The 15,204-nt window shown below is 25.7% G+C and overlaps 1 protein-coding gene across 7 annotated transcripts in view; it reads right to left on the bottom strand.

Moving 5' to 3' along the window:
• Positions 1-15,204, bottom strand: part of LOC136082347 (uncharacterized) — a 448,050-nt gene that overhangs the window by 22,248 nt on the left and 410,598 nt on the right. For 4 of the 7 annotated variants that reach the window (XM_065801362.1, XM_065801364.1, XM_065801365.1 and 1 more), the window contains 3 exons: positions 15,022-15,150; positions 6,461-6,623; positions 510-733 (listed from right to left, as the gene is read on the bottom strand). In XM_065801362.1, the coding sequence (XP_065657434.1) occupies positions 510-733; positions 6,461-6,623; positions 15,022-15,150 (516 nt within the window). Of the gene's footprint in view, positions 1-509; positions 734-5,153; positions 5,585-6,460; positions 6,624-15,021; positions 15,151-15,204 lie in introns of those variants that run through there. The other 3 variants (XM_065801367.1, XM_065801368.1, XM_065801369.1) reach the window with 1 other exon arrangement.

Here is a 15,204-nt window from a genome sequence, read left to right as displayed (position 1 = left end):
ATAAAAACTATCCTGGTGCTAATTTTCAGCTTAATCACATGTTAAGTTGAACAATAACTTGTAAAAAAAAACTATAGTAAAATCAAAATGGCCGCCAAACAGAAAAAAACTGCTAAAAATAGCTGATTTTAAAGTAACAATATCTCTAAAATCCATTTGATATAAGTGCTAAAATTTTGCAAGGTGTTCTATGTAATATTGGTGACCATTTTTACAAAGTATGAAAATATTCTGAGATGGTGGGTTACAGCCTGTCCCACTTCTTCATGGAGTACCTCATTTCTCTTTACCTCTGTACTAACATTGTTGTTATTAGCCACTATGCTAACATCTCACAGAATGGCTTGGCTTTAACACCACTGAAACTGCTTGCAGATTTTTTAAAATGGAGCGTGTAAATAGTCAAAAATGTTTTTGTAAATATTTAAAAAGATAATCAAACATCTTAAATTTACAGTTTATGATGTTTTTTTATAACTATCATAATTAGGCATAAAAAAATATATTACCTTTTAAAAGTTTTACTGCAACATTTATTGTAGAATCTTCTTTGATATCACATAAATCATCAAACAATTGATTTAAATGATTAGTTTTAGCAAAAGTTTTTGCAGTAATTTTTGCAATAAAAACATTTCCAAATGCACCTTCACCAATCTTTTTACCAAATATAATGTTGCTCGGTAAAATTTCCCATTCATCTGTTTTTAATTTTTGATAATCCAAATAGATGCTAAAACATTTATGATAATGCATTGTATTAAACCATTTAGAATAATTTGAACATAATATTAAATATATATATATATATATATATATATATATATATATATATATATATATATAAATATATATATATATATATTATTAAATATAAATATATATATACATATATATATAAATATATATATATATATTATTAAATATAAATATATATATATATATATATATATATATATATATATATATATATATATATATATATATATATATATATATATATACAGTTGTGGCCTAAAGTCTGTTGTATGCTCAAGTATAACTGCATTTTGCATCATTTTGCTGTTTTAAGCTTGTTGAAAGCCTAGAAATGAACCAATAAGCTGTTTGTTTTATTGATTGAACTAATTGAGATTATCTTTTATTTTAAAAAATGAAATAGTTTCATTTCTTATTTGTTTACGTTGTGTTCTTTGTTTATTTTAGATCAATAACTTTATAACAAAAATGGGATTTTCACATAAAAAACGTGGTCAGATTGTTACATTAGTCGGGTTGAATACAAGCAGCTGTGGCACATAATCTTATTGTTTCCCAGCAAGTTGTGTTATTGGCAATGAAACGTTGGCGAGAGACAGGTGATGTAAAATCAAAATGTCAAACCGGACCCTGCTACAGTCGAGCAATAAAACAACACTTGTTAAAGAATCCGATGATATCATCCTTTGCCATAGCAACTCAACTGCCACACAAAGTTAGTGCAAGAACCATTCGAATACATTTAAGTGACACTTTTAACCTAAAAGCATACCAAACTGGATGAAAACCGCTGTTATCGAAGAGGAACGTTCGTGATAGATTACTTTTTTGCAGGAAATTCAAACATTACAATGGTGAAATGTGGTATGAAGTAATGTTAAGTGACAAAAGTAACATAAAGTTGTTTTTTGCAGCACCAAGATATGTTTGTTGTCCTGCCAATAAACAATTTGATTCAAAGTTTTGCATACGAACTGTTAAACATTCACCATACTTGATGGTATGGGGCAGCTTCTCAGCGTCTGGCCGAGGCTCCCTCTACTTTCTTCTACAAAATACCACATGAGTGCACAGAAATATATTACCATACTGGATGAAAAACTTTTGAAAGTTATGCAGATTCACAACTGCAAATTATTTATGCATGACGGTGCTCCCTGTCATCAACCAGCTTTATTGAAAAACTGGCTTCGGGATCATAGGGTTGAGGTTCTAGGTCTTTGGCCGGGGCAGAGCTCAGACCTTAACCCCATCAAAAACTTGTGGCATATAATGAAACTAAAGATTGATAAAGAAAAACCATCAAATTTAGATGATCTTCGTGCCATCATTATATGTGTGTGGTGCACAGACATAAATGTTGATGTTTGTAAAAATCTCGTAAATTCTATGCCTGCGAGAATTGCTGAAGTAATTAAGAATAAGGGACAGTGCAGCAGATATTAGTGAGATGTAAAACTGAACTATATTACTGCTATGTAATTTTAAATAATGTCTTGAAAAACTGTGAGATGTGTTAGAGACACTGTATCCATTTAAACTTTGAATTTGTTGATAAAACACGAATACAACAGACTTTTGGCCACAACTGTGTATGTATATATATATATATATACATATTTATATATATATATATAAATTTGTTTCTCTTTTGATTATTTTCATTTCAATGGTGGCGAAAAACCTTTTTTTAACAATATATATATATATATATATATATATATATATATATATATATATATATATATATATATATATATATATATATATATGCAGAGCCATAACCATAACTTTGATATTAGAGTGGCCAATAGTTCTTTAAAAGGATGTAGGAGATAAAAGATATTTTAAAAATATTTTATATATATATGTTTTCACCTAATAATTATAAAAAATTTATGAAGAGGAAGGGAGGGGCGTTAGAGGCTAGGCCCCCATGGTGTCCCTGGTAGTTACGGCTCTGATATATATGTAATGAATTTTTTATTTTATTTTAATTTCAGTAAAAATAGTGAATACATTATTTTAATAATAATATAATAAAATATATTAACTGCTATAGTAAATTAAAAATATTTTTTCATTTGACTGTTGTAGTCTTTATTTTTAATGTTTGCATTTATTTTCTTGTAAATTTAATTTTTGGGAAGTATATCATTTATTGCAAATTCTTCCCACCCACCCCATGCATATTAAGACCCTAACCCGTTTAATAATTTTACATGTTATCAACTAAAAAACAACATCACCAAACTTAAAAAGAAAAAAATTTTAAAAACTAAATATCTGTCACTAAAAAGAGTATAATCTTTCAGTTTAATTAGAATTTAAAAATTGTTGTCAAAAAAAATTTAAAATTTTTTGAAACAGGCTTTCGTTTATTTCTCACCATAGTATAATACTTTTAAAAACATATAATAATTTATTAAATTATACTGAAACAAGTATAAAATAAATACGCATTTGACTGTCAGACACACAAGAATAAGGTTGTTTATTTGCGTTCAATAATAAGTTCCTACCCATCTGATAATTAAGATCAGGGACGGATCCAGGATTTTTTGGTGTTTGAGATATGGAACAAACTCTAAACATTTGTATGCTTATACTTATGTCAAATAATAAAGCTGTGAAAAAATATGCGGTGATTGAAGGCTGGAGGGCAGGATTGAAAAAGCCATTTGACTTTATTTCAAGAATTAAATAGTACTTTTATTAACACTAAAAGGTTTAGAGTTAAAACCACCTGTTGAATAGAAAAACTCTACAATAGAAATTTTTAAACTTACACTTAGTTCCATGAAAAGTTGTTTTTCCATTATGTGAATAAAAATATTTACATATATTGCTCTGTTTTGAAAGTTGTTTACTTTCTCTATTTTTGAGCACTCTTAACCGAAATAGAGTTTTGTATTATTATTGAAATACAATATTAAAAATCAACCAATATATATATACATAAATATATATATATATACATATATATATATATATATATATATATATATATATATATATATATATATATATATATATTTATATATATATATATATATATATATATATATATATAAATTTATTTATTTATATATAGAATATAAATATATATGTATAAAATATGAATAAATTCATATGTAAACAAAAATAAATATAAATATATAAATATATTTATATATATATATATATATTGTTATTATTATTGTTTTTTTAAGGTGCTCCAAGAAGTCATTATGGTCTTATCACAGAACATCGCTGTTGAGCATTTTATTGGAAGGTCACTCCACCTTCCTAACCGATGTTGCAAAACTTGCCTTGAGGTGGTGATTGAACCACAGACCCTGTTTCTGAGGCAAGCGCGCTACCACTTTGCCACAGCTGCCTAATATATATATACATATATATATATATATATATATATTAGGGTGTCCCAAAAAACAACTTATTTGAAAAATATATGCAGAGACCCCCTTAATGTGTTCTATCTAATACAAAAACAATAGATTTAAAATTTTTTTGAATAAAAAATATTTTAAGGGGTCCCTCAAGTCCCCCAAATATTTAAAGGGTCCCTAATATTTTCAAAAAAAAAGTTTTTTAAAAGTATGTCAACCTGGTACTCAAATGAAGCAAAATTATATAAAAATTTCAAAAATAATATTTAAGTTAAAAAAATTTTAACTTATTTATCAAAATTTCATAAAAATACAGAAAAAAATGCGTTTTTTTTTTTTTTTGTAAAAAACCGTAATTTTTCATGTAATAAAACCAAAAATAACAATTTTATATTTGAAATCTATATTATTTTTGAATTTTTTATATAATTTCGCTTCATTTGAGTACCAGGTTGTATATATATATATATGTATATATATATATATATATATATATATATATATATATATATATATATATATATATATATATATATATATATATATATTTATATATATATATATATATACATATATATATTTATATATATACATATATACATACACACATATGTATATATATATATATATATATATATATATATATAGATATATACATACACACATATGTATATATATAAATATATATATATATATATACATGTATATATATATATATATATATATATATATATATATATATATATATATATATATATATATATATATATATATATATATATATATATGTATGTATGAATATAAATACGTACATATATACATATAAATATTTTTAGCAGTAGTTATCGCATTGCCTAAAAGCTCATCAAATTGTAAAATGAGTAGTGTTTCAACGCCAAAATTCCTCTCAAGTAAAATAAATACTCAAAATTTGTAAGGAAGCAGTTGAAAGCAACATTAGCAGTCAAAAAAGACTAGGCAACTAAGCAGTCGAAAAAAACATTTTTCCTTATGTGTGTTATTTGTATGAATATTTTAACGTTATTATAATAATAATTACAACAAATTTAGTTAAAAATTATGAAATTTAAGATGCCTCATTAATCAGCATAAAAATAAATTTTTGTTTATCACGAAAAAAAATTATTCAAACTTATTTGGACAAAAAAAAATCTATGCAATAGTTCTAATAAACATTATATAGGAAATAATAAGATGAATAAAATTGTAAAGATTATTATATATAATAATATTTCGTTGGACCAACGTTACAATGTGACACTCGCCAAACGTCAAATGTTAGGCTAATGTTAGCCCAACGGTTGGCTGCGACGTCGCACTGACTTCCAAATCCACATTGTGGCAACGTCAGTTGCAGACCATCAGCCACTGATTTACATTGATCCAACATTGGGCCATTGGTAATGTGCTATCTGGGGCAGAAAAAACATTAGCTTTTTTTTATATATTATATATATATATTAAAAATCTTTTTATATATTATATATATATATTAAAAATCTTCACTTGTTACTGTTTATATTATTATATTTTTGCCTGTGAGTTTCATGAAATATTAATGAAATTTTTAAAATGTAATAAGGAACAAAAAATGCATATATATATATATATATATATATGCACACACATATACTTATACATATATGTATATATGTATATGTATATATATATATATATATATATATATATATATATATATATATATATATATATATATATATAAATAAATAAATAAATAAATATATATATATATATATATATATATATATATATATATATATATATATGTATATATATATATATATATATATATATATATATATATATATATATATACATGCTTGATCAATAAACATGCTTAAATTCAACTATTTCTCACTTTTTTATTTGAAAAGAGCAGCCATAGCCAGACAAAATGGAAATTTTATAGTTTATAATCTATGTATGATGATAGTTAATGCTTCATATAATTTTATAATTTATACTTTATGGATGCTCATTATTTATGAATATTATCGCTTTTGAAAGTTTTTGTTTTATGTATGTTTGTGTTGTCTTTGTAGTTGTGCCTTAAAATTTGTTTATTTTACATTTTAGATTTTATACCTTAACTATTTACCTTGATCGAAAATCATTCTACTTGTCAACCTTCATTGATATTTAAAACTTGTTAAAAATACTAAAATTTTGTTTTTAGTGCAAAATCACTTATGCAAACAATATAAACAATTTAACATCAACATTCTTATAACTGAACAGTTATATAACTTTAGTTCAATTTTACTTACTCTAGTGCATTAGGATCTTGGTTTAACCACACTGGTTGAAATTCTTTTCTTTTTTGAATCCACAATACTATAACAACAACCAAAATGATAAGAATTAATAAAACAGGAACTAAAATTGAAACATCGACTTTGAAAACTGAAGCAGAAACTGAATGTGTGCGGTCTAAAAATAAATTAGTTTAATTTTTAACTTAAACGTGAAAAACAAAAATTATAAAATAAAAGTAAAAAAGTAAGTTATATTTTCTTACAGCAAACTCATATTAATTTCGTTATTTTATAAATAAATATTTATATTAGGAAAAGTTATGGTTGTATATATCTATATAACTTTGTCAAAATGAGAAAAAATATCAATAATATGGCAAGAGTGTTCCAAACAAAAATGATTATGAAATTTTGAAGATGAATTTATTTAGGATCTATAAGTTAGTAAGCCCAAAAAAGTAAAAACATTTTAGCAGATGCTAATTTGTAAGTTTACCTTATAATGATTTTTTATTACAAAAACCATTTTGAAATAACACATCTCACAACTTTAAAATGATTTACTATATGATATTTAGAATGATACAAGTCTTAGGATTTACAGATATTTTTCTGTTACAGATCTATAATGTTAAAATGATATTTTTTTAAAATCTTTTGAGTTATAGTTTTTAGTTGCTTTCAGTACAGTTTTTTTATTTTTTCTAATAATTTTGTTATTATTATCATTATCTTTTTTTATTACTGTTATTATTGTTATAAATTTTTTAACTTTTTAAGCTATTATTACTATTAATAGCAACAAATTATTAACTGACTTTTTTATTTATATACAACTCTTATCGTTCTTTTTCTTATTGTTATTATAACTATACTCTTTTTTGTTAACAATTATTTAACTACTGTAATTGTTTAAAACAATTATTATAGTTACTAAAATTAGTACAACTATTACTCCAATAATTATTATTAACTAATTTTTCAATCATTAATAGTAAAACTATTGTTATCTTTTCTGCATACCTATCATAATGTTTAAGGTTTCTACTTTTTATTTGCACTTTTTAAATGTATTGTATAAAAGGGTAAAAAAAACTTGGAAACCTCCGATGGTAAAAATCTTAATGGTGATATCATAACAAAAATACTTATTTGTGGGCTGCAAATAAGGATAAAGTCAGAACCATCTGTAAAAAAGGCTAAGCTTGCATTATGTCATATTTGAAAAAAAAGTAGAAAAACCTGTTCACACAGCAAAATTTTGACTTGAGAAAAGTAAGTTTCCAGAACTTTTTATAAGACTTTGTAAACAATTCGTAAGGGTTTCACTCAATATTGTATTCCTTCCTGCTAAATGATAGCAGTTATTACTTCCGTTTCAAAAGACTCTGTAAATTGCTCTGAATCTTAGAATTATTTTCTAATGTGTTTGCCATTATTAGCAAGGTTTTAATGTGTCTTGAGTCTAGTTTTAATTTTTTTGGCAATATTCCTAATAGTAACAGTTACAGAATGGTATTATTTTCCTTTAGATAGATGGAGTGAATCAAGGTCAAATGTTTTTCACATATCAAAGCTTTTAATAAAGTCTGGATTTCAATTATTCAATATTAAATCTCTTCACATATTATATCCAAAAGAATAATTAAAAATCTTTTTATTTTAATCACTGATTTCAATTCTTCTTTTTCGGAAAAGTTGTTTATTTCTTGTAACTGCCTAGATAAGCACAATCCTTCCTTAGTCCATTCTTGGTAAAATGTTATTTGTCCAAATTAATCATTGTTAAGCCCTTTGAAGGTGCTTATTTTTTTAACAGTGCAACTATTATATATATATATATATATATATATATATATATATATATATATATATATATATATATATATATATTATATATATATATATATATATATATATATATATATATATATATATATATATAAATATATTCATATCCTAGTATATATATATATATAACTTAATACAATTAATATATATGTTAATAGTCCATATAATCTAATATTGTAATAAGCCTTAATTATTTTATAGCTTTGAACAGACCATTTTGAATGGCACTTCTTCCATGATCTATATGGTAACTGTTGAAGAATTTTAAACTAAATAAAAAGATAGACAAAGATAAATAAAGGTATATCAATATTATAATTATAATAAATACTTTATTAATGTTAGTATTTCTGTATTAAATAATAATATAACTTTTACTGACTATTTTCAGTTTACTATACTTAGTCAACTTCTCAGATTAATATATATATATATATATATATATATATATATATATATATATATATATATATATATATATATATATATGTATATATATATATATATATATATATATATATATATATATATATATATATATATATATATATATACATATATATATATATATATTGATATATATATATATATATATATATATATATATATTGATATATATATATATATATATATATATATATATATATATATATATATATATATATATATATATATATATATATATATATATATATATATATATATATATATAATTCATACTATATACTATAAAATTATTTAGAGGAAAGGAGTGAGGGTTTATGATGATTAACAATAAACTATTTAAAATAAATACTACTCATAGGCCAAGTATTTATTTATTATGTCAAAAAAACTGTTATGGAAGACATAATTCGTAACAATGGATTTTTCATTCTAGTTAAGTATAATAAATAGCAAATATTTCCACAAAACAAGTCACAAAATCACAATGTTGTAAAGAACGAGAAACAACATAGGACAATAATAATAAAATAGCCCCACATTATTTTTATTATTTATTTAATAATAACTGTGCAATAAAAATGTACCTAACTTAGGTAATCTAGACATAAACAGCCAACTTTATATTAAAAACAAGCCCAACTTTTATCTAAACTCTTTAGGTGTTTTAGAATCTACAATGCTATAATCTCAGTTATTCCAACTGTTAATAACACGGTTTGTTAAGAAATAGTATCTCTTTAGATTTTTTAATAATTGTGTGTAAAACTTTATATTTTGAACTCATATATCTAAAACTATTAAATCAGGTGGATATTCCAAGGTAAAACAATCTCTCTTTTTAATTTGGTTGCAATTTTCATTATTTTTAAGAGTCGTTAATTTTAAGTAGGTTAGTATAGTTTCATAGTTTTTTTCCTGAAAGTATGTAAATGAAAAAGTAACTTGACACATTATTTTCTTTTTTGTTAAGTTCTTTGCTTTGTTTTTCTTTAAGCTCAGCTTCTCATTTAGTTTCAGCACTTTATCTGCTTAATCCATTTTCTTTCTTAATGTAACTCAGGTCACTTTTTTTCTATGCAAGTTCCATACACTCTCTAATATCATTTCTATAATAAAAACTTTTTTTGCAATTTTGACTTTTTGATTTAACTTTTTGATGTCAGCTGTGATAAACACTGCATTTTGTTTTTGCTTTGTTTTTTCGTTTTCTTTTTTGTCTATATCAATTATATAATTTTAATGGCTAATAATAACGCTTTGACCAAGGGTGATGTGTTTTGAACTGTGTGCAGTTTATGATTCTCTGGGAGATAATACTCAAAGGAGTCATGCTTGTTTTAACATAAGCAATGTTAAAACAAGCATAGCAAAAAATTAAAAAAAATTGACACAAAACTTGATGTAATTGGTCACACAACCTCGTTGATAACTAAAACCATCAAGACAAACATATGGATGAATAGACTTGAAAAAATTTTGCTTTATGGCTTTGACGTCATTATCCATAAAATCTTTAAACTGAAATAACACAAAGTCACATTGCTGTGGTTACAAAAATCCTTAAACTCATGAAGTATGCAAGTAAAATTTTCAAACTATCAATCAGTTTTTGTTTTATTAACTCCATCAAGACATTAGGGTCAAAGATACTGGATGCTCTTATGAATAATTTAATGGAGATTTGTCACAAAGGTTTTTCACCATTGAAGCAAAAAATTCCTTGGTCACCTTAAAAAACTCATTACTTTGAGACAATGTTATCGAAAAAATAATTTTCAGATTATATAATTCTTTAAAAACAGCAAAACTTGGGTTAAGCTTTTCATCAGGTAACAGATTATCAGTCAAAGAAAAATCCAATACTTTCAACATTTTCTAGCTTTAGCATTTTTCAAGGACATCAGGTTTTGCAATAACTTCAAGGAACTGTATTATTATTTCCTTCACATTGAAATATAAAAATGGAACCATTAGATGGTCTTTCTGGTATTTTTTCAGAAAAGTTTCAACTATTTTGCAATATAAGCAAAGATATGTAATTTAGAAAGCATTTAGTAATCTGAACGTGCCATTGTTAATGCCTCAAGTTTTTACATTTTGACAGTTTTGGTTATGAGGCATTCCAAATCGAAAATAAATTTTTCAAACTTTTTCACACTTCAATCAATTCTAAGTAACACTATTTTTATTTTCAACCTATCTAAAATAAAAACAAATAAAGTTTTGAAACATTTTGAATCATATGTAATCATTTTATTTCTTTTGTTTACAGGGTAGACAAAAGAACGTGTAACAGAGTTATAGTCTTCTCTCCTTGCAGGACTATCATGTAAAATATAATAAGCAGCTTTTTTTTTAAATTCCATTTTGTGGCAGCCTCTCCAGTTTTTTAACTGCCATGGGCAATATGCACAATTATATAATTAGTTTTATATTATAGTTAAAAAAAGAATAAAAAATAGGTTCAGTCAAATTGGTAGTAAGCTTATCTAAAATTTTTAGATTGACATTTTAACTATCCATTGACATTTGGTATAGCTTAGTTATTTCCAAACTTTTAGCTTTATTCCTAAAATGAGTCAATAAGTCTAAGTGTGTTGTATGACCTTAGAAACTTGATCCTAACAAAAGAACATTTGAACAGTTTGTTAAAACAACATGTATTCTAATAAAATTAACCATTTCAGAAGTTTGTGTGATCTAATTTAAACTATAATTAAAAGAATAGATATGGATGTCCGGCAGTTTTGAAGTTTCTAACCAACACATTTAAAATACGCAGCTATAACGTAATTTAACTTGAACAAAATTTTGCTTTGAACCATCTGAAATTATGAAACTATGACATAAATATTTAAACTTGTAAGCCCCACAAATTGAGAGGGCTTGAACCTTATATGGTCATTACTTTTGAAGGCTGAGCGATAATACTATGAATCTTAAAACTTATCAATGAATATAAGTCTAGTTAAGAAAAGTACAAAAAATATTATATCAACTTGTTAACCTTTATGTTTGGGGTAGGGGTTGAAAGTTTTAGGACTTTTTTGTTCACAGCCTCAAGTCATTGTAATTTTTTGCAAGTATTACATATATTTAACATTTAACAATTATATATACACACACACACACATACACACACACACACACACATATATATATATATATATATATATATATATATATATATATATATATATATATATATATATATATACACACACACACACACACACACACACATCCATCCAAGAGCTTTTTTTTTTTTAAACATCTTTGCTTCCATCAAGGCTGCAAGTAACCACTAATTAGAGTTGGAAGTTACTGGAAGAGAAAAGATGAAGATTATAGAGCAAGATAATAATTGGCAGATGACTTAAAGAAAGGGCATCATTAGAAGATCTGCCCCAGATATGGCAACAGAATTCCATACAAGGCCGGATTTGAGATTTATAGAGATAGAGAATAGAATCCGGAGTAAGAAAGTGTCAAGCTCAATAAAGAGATGCAATCTTAGCAGATGCTAATTTTGCAATAGATTTGATATATGGTTTCCAAGAAAGATCAGAAGTAAGAGTTAATCCTAGAAGATGAAGGGTAGATGACTCATTGAGTACATTACTGTTCATAAATATGGCAGGATCTAAATTTTTGCGATAACGATTGGCTAAAAGAAATTAAGTTTTATCTGAATTAAAGGTCACCAGCCACTATGAGCTCCATGCTGTAGCAAAATAAGTTCTTTTTTGAGCTCAAAAGCCCCCTCCAAGCTATCAGTGTTGGCTTCTTATCATGACAAGAATAAATGGCAGTGTCATTAGCGAACAATGCCACCTAAGATTTGAAAATATCTGGGAGATCGTTAATGTAAATTAAAAACAGTATAGGGCCAAGGATAGAACCTTAAGGAATCCCTGAAGATACAAAATAAGAAGAAGAGTGGTGTCCATCGAGGAGAACTTTTATACTACGATCGGAAAGGAAGGATTCAATAATCTTAAAGATGTTACCAGATACACCATAAGAAAAAAGCCTATGGAGAAGACAAGCATGCCAAACTTTATCAAAAACTATAGAGATGTCAAGAGCGATGGCCTTAACCTCTCCACCTTTATCTAATGCACAATAAAACCTATCAGTTATTACTGTTAGCAAATCAGCTGTAGAACAAGAAGAAATCCATATAGATAAGCAGAAAAAAAATTATTAGATTCAAGATGAGAGATTAAGTGTTTCTTAAATAAAGATTCAAAAGCCTTGCTTATGATGAGGGCTAATGGGTCAGTAGTTAGACAAATTAGATCACTCTCCAGAATTTTTGAAAATAGAGATAACAGATGCCGCATTTTAGCAGGCTGGAAAACAAGACTCTGATAAGCACTTGTTGAATAGTTTTGAAAGTATAGACGACAGCTCCAAAGAGCACTTCTGCAAGACTATAACAGGTATGCTGTATGGGCTTAAGCTGTAGAAGAGTCGAAGCAGGAAATCACTTTAGATACAGAAGCTGGAATGATACGAATGTCAAGCAATCAATCAACCTGCTTGATGGGTATATCTGTTAGAACGCAACTAGTGGAATCAAGAGATGATATTGATGAAAAGTTCTTAGCAAACAATTCAGCTTTGTTTTCAGGAGAGGAGACAGAGTCTGAACCATACAAGAGAGGTGGAATTACAGATTAGCTCTTATTATTGATACTGTTAAAGATTTTTTAGTAGTCACGAGAGCCTAATTTTTGTGATGAAACACAAAATTTCATGACATAAAAATAGCGGGCTATGGCGTTTGAAAAAACCTTTTTACAATGGTTTCAAGCAGTAGTGAACAGACATCTGTTTTCTAGAGAATTATTTTACTGATAGATATAAAATTAATGGTTTCGATTGGCAATTGAAGCAGCACAATGTGAGTAAAACCATGGAGAAGAGTGAGGCTTGACATGGAGTCGTTGATTGGAAATAAAAGATTTTTTTTTATTGCTTTTTGTAAATGTTATATTTTATAATTAACTTTTTTGGAATTTTATAAAGATAAACATTTACAAAAACAAATAATTTTGTTTACTTACTTTATAATTTACTTACTTTTCATAAAACAAAAAACTATCAATTAAAAACTCAAAATTAGGTTTTATAAATTGAACTGCATTATCGTCAATATGACCGTCTTTAAATTAAATGATAGGCTGGCAAGTATGAGGGAATCTGTTACACAACAAATGTAAGTTTTGGCAATTAACAGCTTTCTAAAAATTTTATGGTGATTCAGAGTTTCAAATCCTCTGCCTATTTAATACCAAATCAGTTTGATTGAATTGCAATCAGGATTTTGAGTAGTCCAAGCTATAAACTAAAGTAATCTATCCTCAGATTTTTTCCATAAATATTTCTTCACAACTTTAGCTATACGTTTTGGATGTCTTGTTTGATAATAAATCCCTCAAAATGTGTTTTTCAAAAATGTGGAAATAAACCTCTTTGGTGTTTTTTTTTTTTTGTCAAATTTTATAAGTTTTTGAATTGGCTACTTTTATCACACTGTAGTTAACACTATGCAATCATGGTTAAACATAGGCTACTATGGTCACACTGTAGTTGGCACTATGCAATCATCCAACATACTTTCTCCTGATAGACAAAAAACAAAAGACTAATGTTTATTGCCTAAAACTTCAAAAATTGATTCATCTGACAAATAAACATTATATTTGGTGTTGAAGTTTTGCAATTTTTGGCACAATCGTTTTTTTTTATGAACTTTGATCAGACATGTTTATATTTTTGCTTCAAAACCTCTGAGACCAGCACATTTTAAACATTGTTCAACAGTTGTAGAGCATTAAATTAAACTTTTTTTTTAAATTGTAGTTTACCTCCCCAAGACTGTGAAGGTCACTGTAGTAGAGGAGACAACTTTAGTTGTGGTAACAATCTTCTCTCAACTTTATAAATTTAAAACATGAACCTTTACAAAGAAGGTGGCTGCGTGGAAAAATATATTGAGTGCGGTACTACCAAGGACATACTGGAAATTAAGCTCAGAATTTTTGTAAAAATATGTAAAATTATTAAGTTTTGTGGACTGTTAGAGTTAACCTGCAGGTTTATGGTTGATGAGTACTTTTGTTTCCATATATAACATAAAACCATAATGCTGAAAATTAAAAAAAATATTACTTAATCTTTAAAATAATAAGCAATACAATATTACTGTGTATTGTTTTTATAGAACATTATCATAATATAATTATATAGTTTTAAGAATAACTCACCTATACAACTGGCATTATCTTCCCCCAACTTCCATCCATTTTCACATTTGCACAAATAGCTGCCATATGTATTTAAACACACTGCATTAGTCCAAGGACATTGAGTTTTATTGTGACACTCATTGATATCTTAACCAATAAAATTTTAATAAAATTGAAGTTAAAAAAAATGTAGGAATAATA

Source organism: Hydra vulgaris, chromosome 07 (assembly GCF_038396675.1).
Source record: "Hydra vulgaris chromosome 07, alternate assembly HydraT2T_AEP".
Lineage (NCBI taxonomy): Eukaryota > Metazoa > Cnidaria > Hydrozoa > Anthoathecata > Hydridae > Hydra > Hydra vulgaris.
The sequence above is the reverse complement of the archived record's forward strand: the minus strand, read 5'-3'. Positions and strand labels throughout refer to the sequence as shown.